The 17,293-nt window shown below is 30.0% G+C and overlaps 1 protein-coding gene across 2 annotated transcripts; it reads right to left on the bottom strand.

The window, feature by feature from the left end:
• Positions 1 to 2,483: 2,483 nt before the first annotated feature.
• LOC136203810 (probable LRR receptor-like serine/threonine-protein kinase At3g47570) lies at positions 2,484 to 14,273 on the bottom strand. 2 transcript variants are annotated; one of them, XM_065995047.1, is made up of 5 exons: positions 13,748 to 14,273; positions 8,233 to 8,742; positions 6,584 to 6,727; positions 3,490 to 5,475; positions 2,484 to 3,406 (listed from the first exon to the last, which is right to left on the bottom strand). In XM_065995047.1, exons 1-5 carry the CDS (start codon positions 14,229 to 14,231, stop codon positions 3,057 to 3,059), a joined length of 3,474 nt encoding a protein of 1,157 aa, XP_065851119.1. In that variant the 5' UTR covers positions 14,232 to 14,273; the 3' UTR covers positions 2,484 to 3,056. The 2 variants fall into 2 exon arrangements, with proteins under 2 accessions (XP_065851119.1, XP_065851120.1); XM_065995048.1 differs by lacking the exon at positions 6,584 to 6,727.
• Between the last annotated feature and the right edge of the window lie 3,020 nt (positions 14,274 to 17,293).

Raw genomic sequence — 17,293 nt, 5'->3', positions numbered from 1 at the left:
TTGCCAAGGCCTCCCCAATAACACATGACATGCTTGCATAGGTACTACATCACATAATACCTCATCAGAAAAAGAACCAATAGAAAAGTTCAGAAGCACCTGTTTAGTAACTTTGAGTTCGTTACTATCATTCAACCATCGTAACCGATAAGGATTGGGATGTGGAATTATTGATATCCCTAATCGGCTTGCTATAACATTGCTTACCACGTTGCAACAACTTCCTCCATCAATAAGCATGTTTTTCCAAGTACGTTGCAATGAGCATGAAAGATGTGCTCTCGTTGCTCAATATCACCACTCACTCCCATCTTCAATGTTCTACGAGTGACTAAGTCAACTCAATGTACTCCTTTACTATCCACCTCTTCTATATCACTACAATCTTCTAATATGGGCATATCATCTTATTCATGTTCGGACTCACTTTCGGATATTATCTCACCATGCTTCATAACCATCGCCTTTTGATTCGAACACTCTCTTGCATAGTGCCCTCTCCCTTGGCACTTAAAACACAATTTCACGAGTTCTTGTGGGTTTTTCAATAGTTTTGTATTTTGGAGTAGTTCCACCAATTTGCAACTTCCCAAATGCTTTTGAATCAACCTAAGGCTTTTGGTCACTTTTAGAGCTAAATTCAGATTTAGTTTTGAAATTACCTCTTGGATCTGACTTCCATGGAGTGGAAGTAGTGCCTTTGAACTTTGATCTCCCTTTCTCAACCTCTTGAAGTTGTCTCTCAATTTTTATCGCTTTATGGAGCATCTCGTCCATGTGGAAATAAGTTTGTAGCTCAAGAGGGTTGCGAATCTCCCTCTTCATTCCTATGAGAAATCTAACCATGGTAGCTTCCTTATCTTCTTCTATATCAGCTTGGATTAGTGCCATCTCCAATTGTTTGTGACAATCTTCAACAGATTGGTTACTTTGAAACATGGATTGGAGTTCTTTCAACATCTCCTTATAATAGTGAGCCGGCATAAATCTCTTTTTCATGACCTTCTTCAATTCACCCCATGTTCTTATGGGTTCATCACCATCTCTTTTTCCTGTGCGCTTTAATTAGTCCCACCAAACAGCCGCATATTCAGTTAGTTCGGATACTACAAGTTTCACCTTTTTCTCCTCAGAATACTCATGTATGTCAAAGATTGTTTCAACCTTTCGTACCAAATCAAGATACGCCTCTGGGTCACTAGCTCCTCGAAAAGTAGGCATTTTAAGTTTGATAGCATTAAGATTACTATCTTTTCAATTGTTACCCCTTTTTCGGTATCCAAACTGCTCCTCCTCTTCAGACTCGGATAGTTCATCATCAAAATTCAATCTCCCCCGCCCTCCTTTCTTTTGGCTTGATTTCTTTTGGTTTGAAACCAAATCGGCCACAATAGCCCCTAACCTCCTCATCTCACCTACAATAGCTTGTTGTCATTCTTTAGAATCAACGTCGTTAACGTTGTCCTCTTTAGGTCCGTTAGACATAACAAAATATATAAAGAATGAAAGAGAAATGAAATATAGTCTAAAGCAAGAAAAGAAGAAAAAGAAAGTAAAAGAAGTACCTCACAATCGGTTCAATCACTCTTTTATATTATCTTCATAGATCACAAGGATTATCTCGGGTAATATAAATGCCAATGAAGCAAAAGAATTACAAAATAAAGTAGGGAAGAAACTAGAAACAAAGAAGACTAATATTGTAACGATAACCAAAGTTTAGCACACTAAGAGTAGAATAAAAGACGATTTTCGAAGAAGAGACAAAGGTTTGAAAGAAATTTTAAGAAGGTGTGTTTAGCATGCAAATTCTAGAAAACTTGTAACTTTAGTACAAACAATGAGCCGGCTTTTTTTCTTTTTTTTTTCCTTTTTTTTCCTTTTTTTTAAACTAGACTAATACTAATTAACAAATTAAATTTTCACTAATAATATAGCATGCAAAAACTTGAAGAAATTCACACACACATGAATAGGGTTGGCTAGTAAGAATAGAATCCAAAAATCAATTCGCTACAACTAAGAACCTAAATAACTAGATGCAAAGGTATGAAGAACTCGGTCAAGAATTAAATACACTAGATTGAGGTTTTTTTTTTAATTTGACAAATTAAACAAAAACAACAAATTCCTTAAAAGCCAAAGCTCTGATACCAATTGATGTGATATTGGTTATGAAAGAGAGATAATAACCAAATCAACAAGTTTTCCCGATCTATCTTAAGGAATTAATAGAATCAAATAACAAACATAAATTGGTGATAACAAACCAATCCCAAAGAATTAAAGACAATGAAATGAGATCTAACCTTACACCTTCGAATAATTAAATTGGAACTTGAGTGTTTGGCGATTCACAAGTACCTTACCAAAATACTTGTTCACGATCAAGATAATATTGCAAGAATGATGACCCGGTCTCTCAAGCTCACAATAAAGAATTCAATCCCCGATGAACATAATTCCCAAAGGAAAAGAAGAACTTTTGTTCATAAAAATATTGATTTCTGATTGATGAGCATTTATATAGGCTACAAAATAAACTTAAACCTAAACTAAAAAGGAAGTTGAATCCTAGTGCACCAAGGTAAAAGAAATCCTAATTAGACAAGGAAAAACATTAAATTCGTTTTTGTCTTTTAGAGCCGAATTTCAGCCCACTAATTAACATTATTTGGGCATTTTAATTAGCTAAAAATAAGCCCAATCAAACCTATAAGGTTATATCATTAATTTTAATGAGTCCCAATGGGTTTTGCACATGCCAAACACATGCAAGTCCAAAGCTTCTCTTAAAATATGATCAACCTTTTTACATATCACTATTATGGGCTTGGGCTTGGATACAACACAAAAACACACCATCTTTAATGACTTCGCTAGAATTCATTCCTTGCTTAAAGAAGCTCAAGATGAGTCCATTAAGCATTTGTTCACGATTCTTCGTCATAGGTCCAATTGACATCTCCAATGGATCCCTCATGCTTCTACTAGGCTCCTTAACTCCAAACTCATTTGTTCCATGCTCTTGTGCTTTTGATATCACATCATTAAGGCTATTGAATATCATTGAAAAGCTTAACTTTGATCTTATTGAGCGCATTTAAAATATCTTTACTGCTAATCCTCTCCCCAGGCACATCAACACAACACTTTAAGGCCAAGTTCATAATCAAAGATATGCAATCTGTCTTAGCCAAATAATGTGGTTCGTTGACCCTAAGCAAATTGGGATCAACAAGTTGAGTAACTCCATAAGGCAATAACTCACCAACCCATTGCTTCATATTCATATCTTCGTTAAAAATCTCATCTGTAGGCCTTTTTCTTGTGAAAGTTTCCATCAACAAAATACCAAAACTATAAATATCGCCTTTTATAGAAACAAGTCCTTCTGATCCGTACTCTGTAAAAAAATTTGATATAGTTAGTTTCGTACAAGTAATTATTATTTTAAATATAATATATATGCAGAAAATCAAACATCACCTGGTGCCATGTATCCAACAGTTGCAAGAGTTATAGTCTGTATGAAAGATTGATCTTCTCCGACAAGCTTTGCTATGCCAAAATCAGTTACATGAGCAACCATATCCTCATCTAGAAGGATATTACTGGGCTTCAAATCACAATGAACAATAGGATTCATAGAACCGTGATGAATATATTCAATTGCTGATGCAACATCGATCATTATGTTCAATCTTTGAAAAATGTCTAAAAAGGAGTTGTGAGAATATAACCACTTTTCCAAGCTCAAATTAGGCATGAAGTCCATGACTAAAGCCTTAAATTCATTTGTACAACAACCCGTGATTATTTTCACAAGGTTTCTGTGTCGAATCTCACGTAGTACTTCACACTCCACATCAAAACTCTTGAATGCTCCTTCTGAGTCCAAATTGAAAACCTTAATCGCAACGGATAAGCCATTTGAAAGATTCCCTCTATATACCGAACCAAAACTCCCTTTGCCAAGCAAGTTTACCTCATCAAATTTATTTGTTGCCCGTTGAAGCTCATGAATAGAAATTCTTTGCCATATTGGTAAATGTGGAAAATTCACTTGGTGAGTCAACAATCTTGTTTTCCTTTTCCAATACCAAATTAGAATGGCAACAACAATTCCAAGTGTCAAACATGTTAATACAATTGCAAGCAGTGTTATCTTGGTTTTCTTTGAATGGTTCTGATTGCTAGTTCTGCACGGATTGACTTGGAATTTAGGTTCCCCACAAAGTGCTTTATTTCCTAGAAATGATTGTGCCGATAAGTTCATAAATGGTCCTCCATTAGGAATTTCTCCTTGTAATTGATTGAAGGAGACATTAAAAATCTTGAGATATTTTAATTTCTCTAGGGACTTGGGCAATTCTCCGGAGAGACCATTGATTGATAAATCTATGAATTGCAAGCTTATAGCATCACCAAATGATTCAGGAATGGAACCCTTTAATCTATTATTAGATAAAGAGAGACGCTCTAGAGATTGGAGACCTCCAAAGGTGGGTGGGATACTACCTGAGAATTGATTTTCAGACAAATCAATTAATGTAATGACTCTCAAATTCCCAATATCTATTGGAATATCACCGCTTAATGAATTTGATGATAGGCTGAGTTTAAGGACATCTTTAAGCCTCCACAAGGTTGATGGAATACTAGAATTAAGTTGGTTGGATTCCAAATAGAGCTTTCGAAGAAAAGTGAGATCACCCAAACAAGAAGGAATATTTCCATAGAGCTCATTTTCTCCAAAAGAAATCTCACTCAATCTTTGTAAACCACATAATTCAGAAGGTATGGACCCTTGGATTCTATTTGAGTTAAGATATAATACTTGAAGCTTCCTCATTTTTCTAATTGTCTTGGGAATGAATCCATTGAAATTGTTATCTCCTAGATCCAATAAAATCAAGCTAGTTAAGTTGCCAATTTCCTCAGAAATTATTCTTGTTAGTCCACAACCATTCATGTAGAAATATTCAAGGGAAGAAGATAGGTTTCCTGTGGAAATGGGAAGAGTATCATTCAATGGATTCTCACTCAAATTTAATAATGTCAAATTTTTGCAATTGGCCAGTGAAGAAAATAAAGTCAACAAAGATTGACTAGTAAGTTGATTCTTCCCTAAACTGAGATATTGAAGATTTCTTAAATTTCCAAGAGCAAAGGGTATAGAACCAAATAGCATGTTTGAACTGAAGTCTATTCGAGTGAGTTCTGAGGCATTAGAGATCGATATGGGAATAAGACCGTGCAACTTATTTTCGCCAATATAAGCTTTTTTAAGATTGGGAAGATGGAGACCAAAGGTTGGAGGAAGACTTCCGGAGAGATGATTATCAACCAACGACAATACTCTTAATGTTGAAATATTAAAAATATTGGAAGGAAGTAGTCCATCAAGATTGTTAATTCCGAGATACAGTACCTTTAGGTAAACAAGGTTACCTATTTCAAAGGGAATTCTACCTGCACAATTCGTTTGAGAAATTAGAATTTAAAATTGTGTTTATAGAAAAAATTCAATTAAAATTTAAGGAAAATGCTGAAACCAAATTCAATTATAATTACATAAGTGTTGTTCTGGTTTCTTTTTGTCAATTTAAATGCACATGTTAGACATATATTTCATTTTCAATTTAAATGCTCAGGTGAGATAATAGAAGGATTTAGAGCTAACAATAATACATAAGTTCATTGTTCGATTTAAAAATAAACTTGATGTTTTTCATACAAGTATTAGATTTTTTTGTTCAGGTAAAAAAGTTGTAATTGGTATATTAGTTGCAAATTTTAGTTTTCATTTCCAAATGAATTCTGAATATGCTTGTTATAATATAGTTTTGTTAGATTTAGATTTTGGCATTAATATCCTTTTGATTTCACTACTTAGTTTTGGTTGCATATCAAAAGACATGACATATCATTTCACTCTTTCAAATTATGTTAACTATATTTATGTTGACTAATCTTTTAATATCCATCGTTTCAGCTTTTCCTTCTATGCCTTCAAAATTTCAATTGAAACTTGCTAATATTTATTATATATACAACTTTTAGTATTTCCATTCGATAAATTATATATGAATATTTATTAGTTTCTATGAAATAAAATATTAATTATTATATATAATATAATAATAATATAAAGATACACGTGGTAGAATTAGAAGTCGCACAAACTTAAAAAAAATGGAACAGATTATTGAAGGAAAGGTGAGTGTTCGGTTCAATACAGTTTAAAAAAATCCATGTTATTTGGTTTGGTTTTTTTATTGGGTTTGGTTTTTGGACTGAACCGGACCATGCTCACCTCTAATCACTTTAAGAAAGATTAGGGGGCTAACAGATACCTTTGAAAGAGTTAATGTGTCACTTTAATGATGCTAAAAGGGGCTAAAGATGTATTTAGACTTTTAAGTATGTAAATAGAATTAGGAGTGAAGACTTAATACTTTGATATAAAATAGTAACTTCATAATTAAGTGCTACTAACGGAAATATCTTATATTCACAAAATAGTAAAGTGTGGATTTAGATTAATTCTAATTTAATATCTACGAGTACGAATATATACCTGTGAATTTGTTTTCTCCAAAGTAAAGAGCTCTTAACTCGGTAAAATTTCCAATGGATGAAGGAATTTTACCACCAATAGAATTTATTCCCATGGATATTATCTCCAAATTTATAAGATTGCCAAAAGACTTTGGAATTTCTCCTATAATAATCAAACAAAGGATGAATTTATAACTGTAATTCAATTGTTTTAAATATATATAAGACTGTAAGTGGAATATGTAACTGCAAGTAGGTGCTATATATGGAGTTACAGTTTATGTATGGATTTAAAATATTTATTAAATTTTTCTTTTCATAGTCATAAAAACTATGTTATCTGCAACATTTCAATCAAATCTTTTGTATTAAAAACAGTGTCTGCATGCTACAACAGATTTAGATGAGGCAATTGCATGTAATAGACATAACATATATTTTTTAAAGAAATAAAAGAATTGATACCATAAATTTCGCTATGTATACGATAAATGATTAAAGGAATCGTGTCTTCTAGCATATATGAAGGACCGTCCACACAACGATTGATATATAAATAAAATGATTATTAACTTGTTAATGTTTTGTGAGGTATACAATACATGTCAATTTTTATATAGAAAATCCTCCATTTAAGTTAAGGAACCTCATTCCTCTAATCAATTCTATAATTCCATTAAATTTAAAATTACTGATTCTTAATTCTTAATTCTTAAGACTATAGAAATTTAATTTTATTGATTTCTATAAAAATATTTTATTGCTAGAAATAAATCTTTATCCACTTGCTTTGCTTATTGAAATTTCTTGTCAACAACTAAAAGAAGGATTGTAGATACCAAAATATAACAGATATATACCAAAATTTCTTGCTTTGGTTAGCTGCTCTTTTCCTTAATATGTTATATTTTCTTTTTTAGATTTCGAATGAAAATTCAAAATATGTTAAGGCCAATTTGTTTATTTTCAATATACTGATGTATAAGTCTAAACCTAAGTTTTTCACTTTAATCCCTTAATTTTTTTAAAAGAAATTCACATTAAGTAATTACAAACATCAGTTAACATAACTTCACTTATTTTATTTGCGTCTGAAATTATATTTTCTTACAAATTGAAATAAGACTTTTATAGTTTCTCTACAACCATGTCACACATATAAAAAAAATTATTTTTGAACTATTATAAATGAAAATTCGAACGTGTATAAATTGAATAATGCTCTGTTAACTGAGTTTTTTTTATGTAAAAGATGACTTTTGGGTCACCAATAGCATAGCACTTGGTACTATGGCATTTTGTTTTTATCAAATTTCAATAAAAAAAATAAATGAATAAAAATTAGATTCACTGATATAACATGCATCACTCATAAATATCACTCGTTTTATTTGTCTGAAATTATTATTTTTTTTTCAAATTGAAATAAAAAAATTTACTGTTTCTCTAGAACCACATCACACGTATAAATGAAAATTGAATAATGATTTATCAATCGAATTTTATATAAAAGTTGACTTTTTAGGTTATTATGGGCTTAACATGACCAGAAATAAAAAATGGGAAACTTAATACATCAAAATTAGAATGATAAAAAAGGTCATGTTTGTTTTTTCCATAGTAATTATCTTTTATGAAATTTCAAGAGGAAATAGATATTATAGGTACCTGTGAAATTGTTATAGTGAAGATACAATCCTTGAAGCATCGTAAGATTCCCAAAATCCGTATGTATATCTCCTTGAAAATTGTTGAAAGACAAGCTTAAAATCATTAACCTCTTGCATTCGAACAAAGTGGAAGGAATTGCACCACTAAATAAGTTCCGACCCAAATACAATTCTTCCAGAACAGGAAGTTTGGCAAACATAATTGGCGGAAGACGACCTGTCAAATTATTTGTTCCAAAATCCAATACTCGAAGTGAAGACATATTTTTCAAGAAGGTTGTTGGGATGAAACCTGACAGCCAATTATAATAAATAGAAATTTCTTCCAATGAGGAAATGTTGAAGATACTAATTGGTACACCTCCTGAAAGCTTGTTGTTTCTCAAGGACAACAATTTCAATTTTTGAAGATTTCCAATTGCTTTTGGAATTTGGCCTTCAAGATTATTCATTCCCAAATAAAGTTGGTGGAGCTCTGATAAGTTGCATATAGATATTGGAAAACCACCTGTAACGATCATGGAAATTAATATATGATATATTGATAATAATGTATATTAAATAAATAAACATTGATGGGAAAAAACATTTAAAAACATTGTATGTACAACTTATCTTTTTCTGAGATGTCTCCGTTAATTTGTTGAACCTCCAGACTTGGCATTTTACTAATTTCTACTACGTTTTATTAATTTAATTAATAAAATTTTGAAAAAGTGGACTTCATTGTTACTCAATTGTCACATCACACTTTTCTAACATCAATTACAACTAATATATTTAATGTATCATCAATAGAGTCACAAAAACTCTTTTAAAAATGCTAGTAATGAAATCTGCCACATATAAGATAATCACGATTTTTTATATCAATGTGTCTAAACAAGTTTATTGTGTTACTGATATAGTTATAAATAGGAGTTAAGGTGCAAAAATATCCCTAACGTTTTGGACCAGGAGCAGTTTTACCCTTAACATCTAAAATGGTGCAATTTTACCACTAAAGTTGGAAGCCAAGAGCAATTTTATCCTTAACATTGATAAGTTGGGTCAATTTCAGACACTATTATAAAACACAGATATTTTTGTTCATTATTCTGCACCACTTGAAAAATAATTCATTCCAAAAAAAGGATTTCATGTTTTTTATAATTTATTAATAGAATTTGAGATTAATATTTATAAATTCGGTGGATTTTTTGAATTTTTTTTGTCTAATCCCTACAAAAAGACAGTATATTTTTTTATTTCTTTTCACATCCCAACGAATGTTTATGATTTGTTACTAATAAAATGACATATGTATGAAGTGTAGATAACAAGATTAATGACCGAGAAGACAGTTTAATGAATTATTTCTCAAATTGACCCAGTTTATTAACGTTAGGGGTAAAATTGCTCTTAGCTTCCAACGTTATGGGTAAAATTGCACCATTTTAGACGTTGGGGTAAAATGCTCATTGTCCAAAACTTTAGGGGTATTTTTGCATCTTAACCTTATAAATAACGAACAAAAAATATATGAAACTGCTTCAATTTATCGATAAGCTTGTTTGGAATGTCTAATATAACAGTCAAACTAGATTTTTTAAATTTTTGATAACAGAGAACTAAAATTGATATTGTTTGAAATCTTAGAGTTAAAATTGCACCATTTCATATATTAAGGTTTAATCAGCACTTCTTAAAAAAAACATTAAGTTCAAATTGGATATGATAAAATTAAAAAATTTTAAAAATTCAATATATATAAAGGTTAAAATAAAAATATGTACCTTTTAAATTAAATATAGTAATTGTTGTTATTAATATTATTAACAGTAAATATAGTAAGATAATATCATATAATTTACTTTTCAAAAAAAAATATAATTTATAATTCAATTTTAATTATATAATTTAGTATTTTTAAATTTTATTTGTGTATATTTAAAGTTTAAGAGAGAAATAAAATTTAGGAAAAAAATAAAGAAATAAGCTATTAGTTGGTTGAGAGTTTACATATGACTGTAGAAGTCATGAATTCGAATTACAAATTACTCAAAGTACAAGTACAAGGGTCTAACTTTTATAATTAACTAGACCATAACTATTGTTTGATTGAAAATTCTATAATACATATATATTTAATCACCATTTGTAATAATTTATTATAATAAAAAAACTAGTTTCTAATATTTAATATCAAAGTTAAGTGACAATGTGCACAAATACCTCTAAAGTTTACCTATAGGAGCAATTTTACTCTTAACATCTAAAATTGTATAATTTTACTCTTAATATTGGCAGCAAAGTGCAATTTTACCTCAACAAGTTGGGTCAATTGAAGATATTATTAATCAAATTGCCTCATCGGTCATGGATCTTATCATCTACACTTTATATATGCGTTATTTTATCACTCATTAATAACATATCACGAACATATGATTATATGAATTTATCTTAACTCTAAATTTTCTGTTAGCTGGACTTTTTTCTTGTTTTGAATTTTCATTTAAGCATGATGCCATATTTGAATTTCCTTTTTCATGTTGTAAATTAACTTCTGAAGTTTTTTTGAAGATTATATCCTCTCGATTTGGTTTGATTTTTCTAATGTATGAGCTTCAATTTCACAATTCGTAAAGGACAAAAAAATTGTTATTTCACGCTTTGAGATTCTGACATTTTAGTTTCTATCGGTAGCGGAGCCAGGACGAAATGTTAAGGTGCTCCATGTACGTAGAGAAAAATTTGAATAACGATTTAAGACTTTAATTTCTACCGAAAATGTAATTATATATAAAAGTTATTCTAAATTGTTGTTTTTGGTATGTTCATTGTTGAATATTAATGACTTGAATTAATATCTTAAAAAATACTGGTCAAATTTGAATAAATAATTTAATAATTTTAAATGGATAAATAATTTATCGATTCTTATATTTTTATTTCATACGCCGTTTAATTCTCGTGTTTTAATAATAAATTATTTAGTATGTAACTTTTATTATATTTAATAGTTTAGTCCTTCAAATATTTGAATCATTAACTATAAATTAAAATTAATTACCAAATTAAAAAATTTAACTAAAATTAATAACTAATTTAATTGAAATTCCATCAATAATAAAAATTGAAAAAAAAAATAATAATTAGAAGTAAACTTAAAACAAATAAAAATAATAACAAAATAAAAAAACTAAAAACAAATGAATGAAAATGTATTGTGTGGAGAGTATATGAACTTGTTGAAAAAGTTCAAATTCAAAACAAATAAATATAAAAATAAAATTATTATATGTTTAAAATAAAATAAAATTAAATCATTTGTGTATACCCTTCTTTTCCGTCCCTCTCTCTATGGTCCTCTCTCCACCGCCTCACAACACTCTTTCCACCGCATATCATCATTGTTGAGAAAATTAACTATTAATTTAAAACGATTAAATAAAAAAAAAAAAATTGTAGCAAAGTTCCATTAATGATGGACTATTTTTATAATTTGTATTAATGATGGATTATTTTTGTAATTTATAATTATTGAAAAAAAGAAAAGAAAAATGGTATGAAAGTGACCACCAAATTCAATGTTCTTAGACCATCGAAATTTGGTAGTCAAAGTAAACATTGCCAACAATAAACATTGCCAGCAATATTATTGTTGACAATGTTCCCTCATTGGCTTATAAAAGCTAAGGAGGAGATGTAGCAAAAATCACAATTGGCAAAATGTGAGGCAAGGTTTGCATTGTTAGTTTGAGAGGGTTGAGTGTTTTGAAGGTAGTTTAATTATTTGGAGGAGAGACAAAATAGTAAAGATAATTATTTATGGGTATAATTAGGAAACACCCGAATGCTATTATTTTGGTTTTATTTCATTGTAACTCTAGAAAGTTTCTAGAGAACACCCTTTTTATAAACCTCATAAATTCAATAAAATTTTTATGCTTGAGATTTATCGCTTTCCGCTAAATTATCGCAATCGAGAAAAATTCTCAACAGTGATATCAGAGTTATGGTTCAATGTAGCGTCACGTACCAAATCAGTTTGGCGTGAGAAAATGGAGAAAATGAACAAGTAGTTGAGGGAAGGACTGCTGGCAAGGGAAAGCCTCAGAGTTTCGTGTAATAAGTTTGGACACGTGCAACGGAATTGTAGGAACAAGAGAAAAGAAAGTGTCAATGTGGTAAATCATGTTGACGAAGAAGAATTTTCTTAATTTGGATAGAAGTGCTCCAATAGTTGAAGGTTGATGAGAAGTGCATCAACAAATCGATTCGGTGAGAAGTGCTCCAAAAATTTTGCAGAGAGAAGTGCTCCGGTATGAAAAAATTAACTATTAATTTAAAACGATTAAATAAAAAAAAATTATAGCGAAGTTCCAATTAATGAGAGACTATTTTTTATAATTTGTATTAATAAGAGATTATTTTTATAATTTGTAATTAATTAAAAAAATATATATATATAAAGGGTCAAATATATTAATTGGGGTGGCACAAATTCGGCCACCCCATGCCTTGGGACAACAAGAACAATTAAATGTTCTTGTTGACTCTCATCCCTTGGCAGTATAAAATGCCAAAGGGTGGTGGATGTTTTGTTGTATCAAAATAGTGGGAAAATAAAAATAAAAAGAGAGATTGGAGAGTTGAGAAAGATGCAGTGAGAGGAGGCACAATTGTGCCTTATGAATTTTCAGAGTTTATTTTAGAGGGTAATCTAACTATTTTGGGAAGAGATAAAAATAGTAAAGATAATTATTTTGGGTATTTTTGGGAAACACCAGAGTTATACTATTTTTGTTTTATCTCATTGTAACTCTAGAAAGTTTCTAGAGCTCACCCTCTTGTAAATCTCATAAATTCAATAAAATTCTTGTGCTTTGAGATTTATCGCTTCCGCTAAATTGTCGCAATCCAGAAAAATTCCCAACAATCCGAATAAATTGAAATCTAAGATCTTGGATAAAATGTAACTCAATAATCAAATTTTGTTGAAGGCTTACAATTACAAGTGAGATTAGCTAATTAAATCTAATTTTCACGAACAAACTAGAAGTTGTATCTTCTTCTCCGTTGGTCATGACGAGAGGGGCTCCCAGCCATGGCCAATACAGAGGCGGGGTTCAGTGGCCAACCCCTCTAAGGGGGTTTCGGGAGGGCCGAAGGGTCGGCCGATCCTCGGTGACTCTCCCTACCTCTGCCCCTGGTTTCTATATACAAAATATTATAATTTTAAATTTCATTAACGAAAGATGGTATTTTTTCATTAAGAAAATATGCAATTTAAAACTTTATAGGGTGGCAAGAATGCTTCATGTTGTAGGATGGACAGAACATGAGACTACGCATTAAAAAAAACTCATCTTTCGTTAATGGATCTTGAAATTGAACAATCTAGCAAATGTAAGTTTAAAATTACAATATTTTGCACGTGGAGACGAAATCTCCAAAGTGGAGCTAAAGATTGGAATGTTTTTAAAACATGAAAAAAAAGGTAAGGATAGGGAAAAGAAGATATTAACCTCCAAAATTGTTATAATTGAGAGCAAGATATTGAAGTTGGAAGAAAGATCCAATCCATGAGGGGATACTTCCATTGAAAAGATTGTATGACAAGCTAAACCACTTCAATCGGCGTAAATTGGAAAGTTCAACAGGCAGAGAGCCATGGAAGGAGTTATTGAATAAAGAGAAAGTGACTAGGAATGAAAGGTTCCCAATATGTGGAGGAATGGTTCCTGCCAATCCCATATCTTCAAGTTCTATTTCCGTAACTCGACTATGGCGAGTTCCACAAGTAATTCCAATCCAATTACAGACTGGTGTAACTTTAGACCAGTTGGATGCTAACAAATTTTGCGGATCATCTGTAATACGAGCTTTCAAGGTAAACAATGCATCTTCATCAGTGTTGATATTACTCGTAGCTCTGATTTCATCTAAACATTTCAGCAGGCATATGAAACATAAAATAGTTATGAATGAGAAATAATTTATTTTCTCCATGAATCACTCAATAGTTCAATACTGAGAAAGGTTTTGAGGAATTGGTATACAATATAAACATTTGAAACTACATATATATACTTAGAATCTTAGCACTATGCAATAACTCAATTATTGCCTTACCCCACTTATTCACCATTGAAAACTCTATAGAAAAATAATTAGAAGTATTTAATTTAATGTAGTACATATGAATTACAATAATATTATTTTGACTATGTCTACTATTCATTATCAAAAGAAAAGGAAATTTGACAATAATAAAATTAGATTTACATGAATTAACAAAGTGTTTTTCATTTCACTTTTATTTGATATTTGTAATTTTTATAGTTTCAAAGTAGGTGAAAACAGTTTTTGATATATAATGTGACTATAATAAAAATGCAAAATCATATTTCAAACTCAAAAAATTATAATTTCAGACACAGATGAAATTAATAATGTATTTTTTACTGAATTAAATGTTTGAACTAACTAATTTAAGCAAGGTCTTTATCATTTGTCACTGTCAATTATTTAATCATTCTGTCGTTTTTTTTAGATTTTTTACTTTTATATTCAACATAAACATGCCCATAAAAAATAACAAAGTAACAGGGTCATTTTTTTTATCGCATTATGGGTGCCCTGAAAGCTAAAATATATTTGATTAAAACTCTAAAAAATAAATAAAATAACCAAATGGTTAACAGTGACGAAAAGATAAACAACTTATTATATGTTTTCAAAATAAATGACTAAATAATGTGTTCATAAAAAAAGGGAGACCAATAAATTATTTACATTACATGGATGAGTCATTGAAATTTTTACAGAATCAAATTTAACCGTAACATTTTAAATGAAAATGTATATTTAGCTTTAACGTATGGAGTTGTGTAACGTAAACCCTAACATTTCTTAGCAAATATCAATTTAAGTCCTATATTATCGAAAATAAGAAAAAACAGGTTTGACTAGTATTTAACTACCACTTTACACTTTTCAAATATCAATTATATCTAAAATATTTAGGGCTTGATTGGATGGGGGTTTAGAGGGGTTAATAAAGGAAGGGTTTAGTAATGGTTGATAGAAACCCTTGTTTGGGAGGAGGAAGGGTTAGTAAGAGTTTTTACAAACTCATGTTTGGAACACAAAAAAAAAAATTAGAAGGGTAAGGGTAAGAGAGGGTTTTGAAGGGTTTTTTTTTTTAAGAAATTCCATCTAATTTTCAACCCACCAATTCGGTGGGTTTTGAAGGGTTAGAAATTACCCTTCACTCCCCTTCCTTATATTTCCCTACCCCTTCTCTATCCTTCCTTTATTTACCATTCTCTACCCTTCATCCAATCAAACCCTTAATGTATTACTTACTAAATTACAAAAATTCTATTAAAATGCTAAAAATTAAATCTGATACATATAAGTTAATAACAATTTTTTTTTTGTCAGTGTTATAGATATAGTTACAAAAAAACCAACATAAAATGTACCGAACTGCTTTAATTTATTGACAAACTTGTTTGGAAAGTCCGGTGTGACAGTTAAACAACAGTCAACCCATTTTTTTTTCAAATTTTTGAAAACGCATGGCTAAAATTGATCTTATTTAAAAATATTAGGATTAAATTTGTACTATTTCATACGTTAACGTTAAATCTGCACTTCGATTGAAACCCTATGGTTCAATTTAGCTTTTTATCTTAGTTAAAATTAATTTAAATCTTATCTATTTAGCAGATGGGGTACTCAGTTTTAATTATGTAGGGCTTCAAAATTAATTATCATAAAGTAGTTTGGTAGTCAGTCATCTACGAAGTTCGGAATTTTCTGTTAGCTGGACTTTTAAGCAACTGTATCATCCTTGAAAAATAAAAGATGGGGCTGTGAAAATTAATTATGTAGGGCTTCAAAATTAATTATGAAGCTTACGGACTTGGAAGATTGAAAAGACGTTTGAAGACTAGGAAACTAATTATGAAATTTCATCCTCTAATGTTTCTTCTAAGAAATATGGATTTAGCCCAAACATTAAAATCGTAATAGTGTAAATTTAATTTTAACGTTTTTAAGAAATATTAATTTTAGTCTTATATTATTGATGTTTTGAAAATGATAGTTTGACCGTTACTTAAGCATCATATTAGATGGAAGAAAATATGTTGTTCCCATTTCGATGTCCCCTTCCATGTCCCTCTCACAAAAAGAGGCTCCTTTTAATCATGTGGGTCCTCTTGGCTCATAAAATATATTATTTTGATTAAAAGGGACCACTTTTTATGAGATGGACATGGAAAAAAACACCGAAATGGGAACATCAAATTTTCTCCCATATTAGACATTCTGACAAGTCTTTTGTAACTGTTTGAGTAACTCATTAAACATAATTGATGTATGATAAGACAGTTAAAAAATAGTCAAACACGTCCTTTCAAATTTTCGGTAACGTATGTTTAAAATTGATATTGCTTGAAAATGTTAAGGGTTCAATTTGGATCACTTCGTATGTTAGGACCAAATGTTAGGGGTTCAATTTGTAATTTTTATAGTTTTAAAAGAGTTGAAATTTTTTTTTTGATATGTGTAATGTGATATAGGAAAAATGTAAAAACCCTTAATTCAATCTGTAAAAAATATAATTTCAAATACAGATGAAATTAATAACAATTTTTTTTACTAAATTAAATATTTAGAACTTACTAATTTCCCATTTAAAAAAAAAAGAACTAACTAATTTCGTAAGGAATGTCTTTCTCCTTTATAATGTTAATCATTAGGTCATATTTTTTTAGATTTTTAACCGTTATATTCAACATAAACATACAGACTAATAAGATCATTTTGTATCGTATTACGGCTGTCTTGAAAGCTAAAATCTATTTGGTTAAAAGTTTAAAAAAATATAAAATGACTAACTTTTTTTTTTATTGAAATACGGACCTAGCCCAACGGAAATCCCAACCAGGTTGGCACCCCCGAAAAGGCAAAGAACCAAATATATAAATGAAGAGATGAAAAAAAGTATGAAACCAATACAAAGAATGTTTTAAAAAAATTCAAACATATCCATACCAAGG

This window comes from Euphorbia lathyris, chromosome 8 (assembly GCF_963576675.1).
Source record: "Euphorbia lathyris chromosome 8, ddEupLath1.1, whole genome shotgun sequence".
Lineage (NCBI taxonomy): Eukaryota > Viridiplantae > Streptophyta > Magnoliopsida > Malpighiales > Euphorbiaceae > Euphorbia > Euphorbia lathyris.
The sequence above is the reverse complement of the archived record's forward strand: the minus strand, read 5'-3'. Positions and strand labels throughout refer to the sequence as shown.

Coding starts and splice junctions, on each gene's coding strand:
- LOC136203810 (XM_065995047.1), bottom strand. CDS start 14,231: ATGGAGAAAATAAATTATTTCTCATTCATAACTATTTTATGTTTCATA. Junction 6,728..8,232: donor TCACTATAACAATTTCACAG/GTACCTATAATA, acceptor TGATTATTATAG/GAGAAATTCCAAAGTCTTTT. Junction 5,476..6,583: donor TGGAGAAAACAAATTCACAG/GTATATATTCGT, acceptor CGAATTGTGCAG/GTAGAATTCCCTTTGAAATA.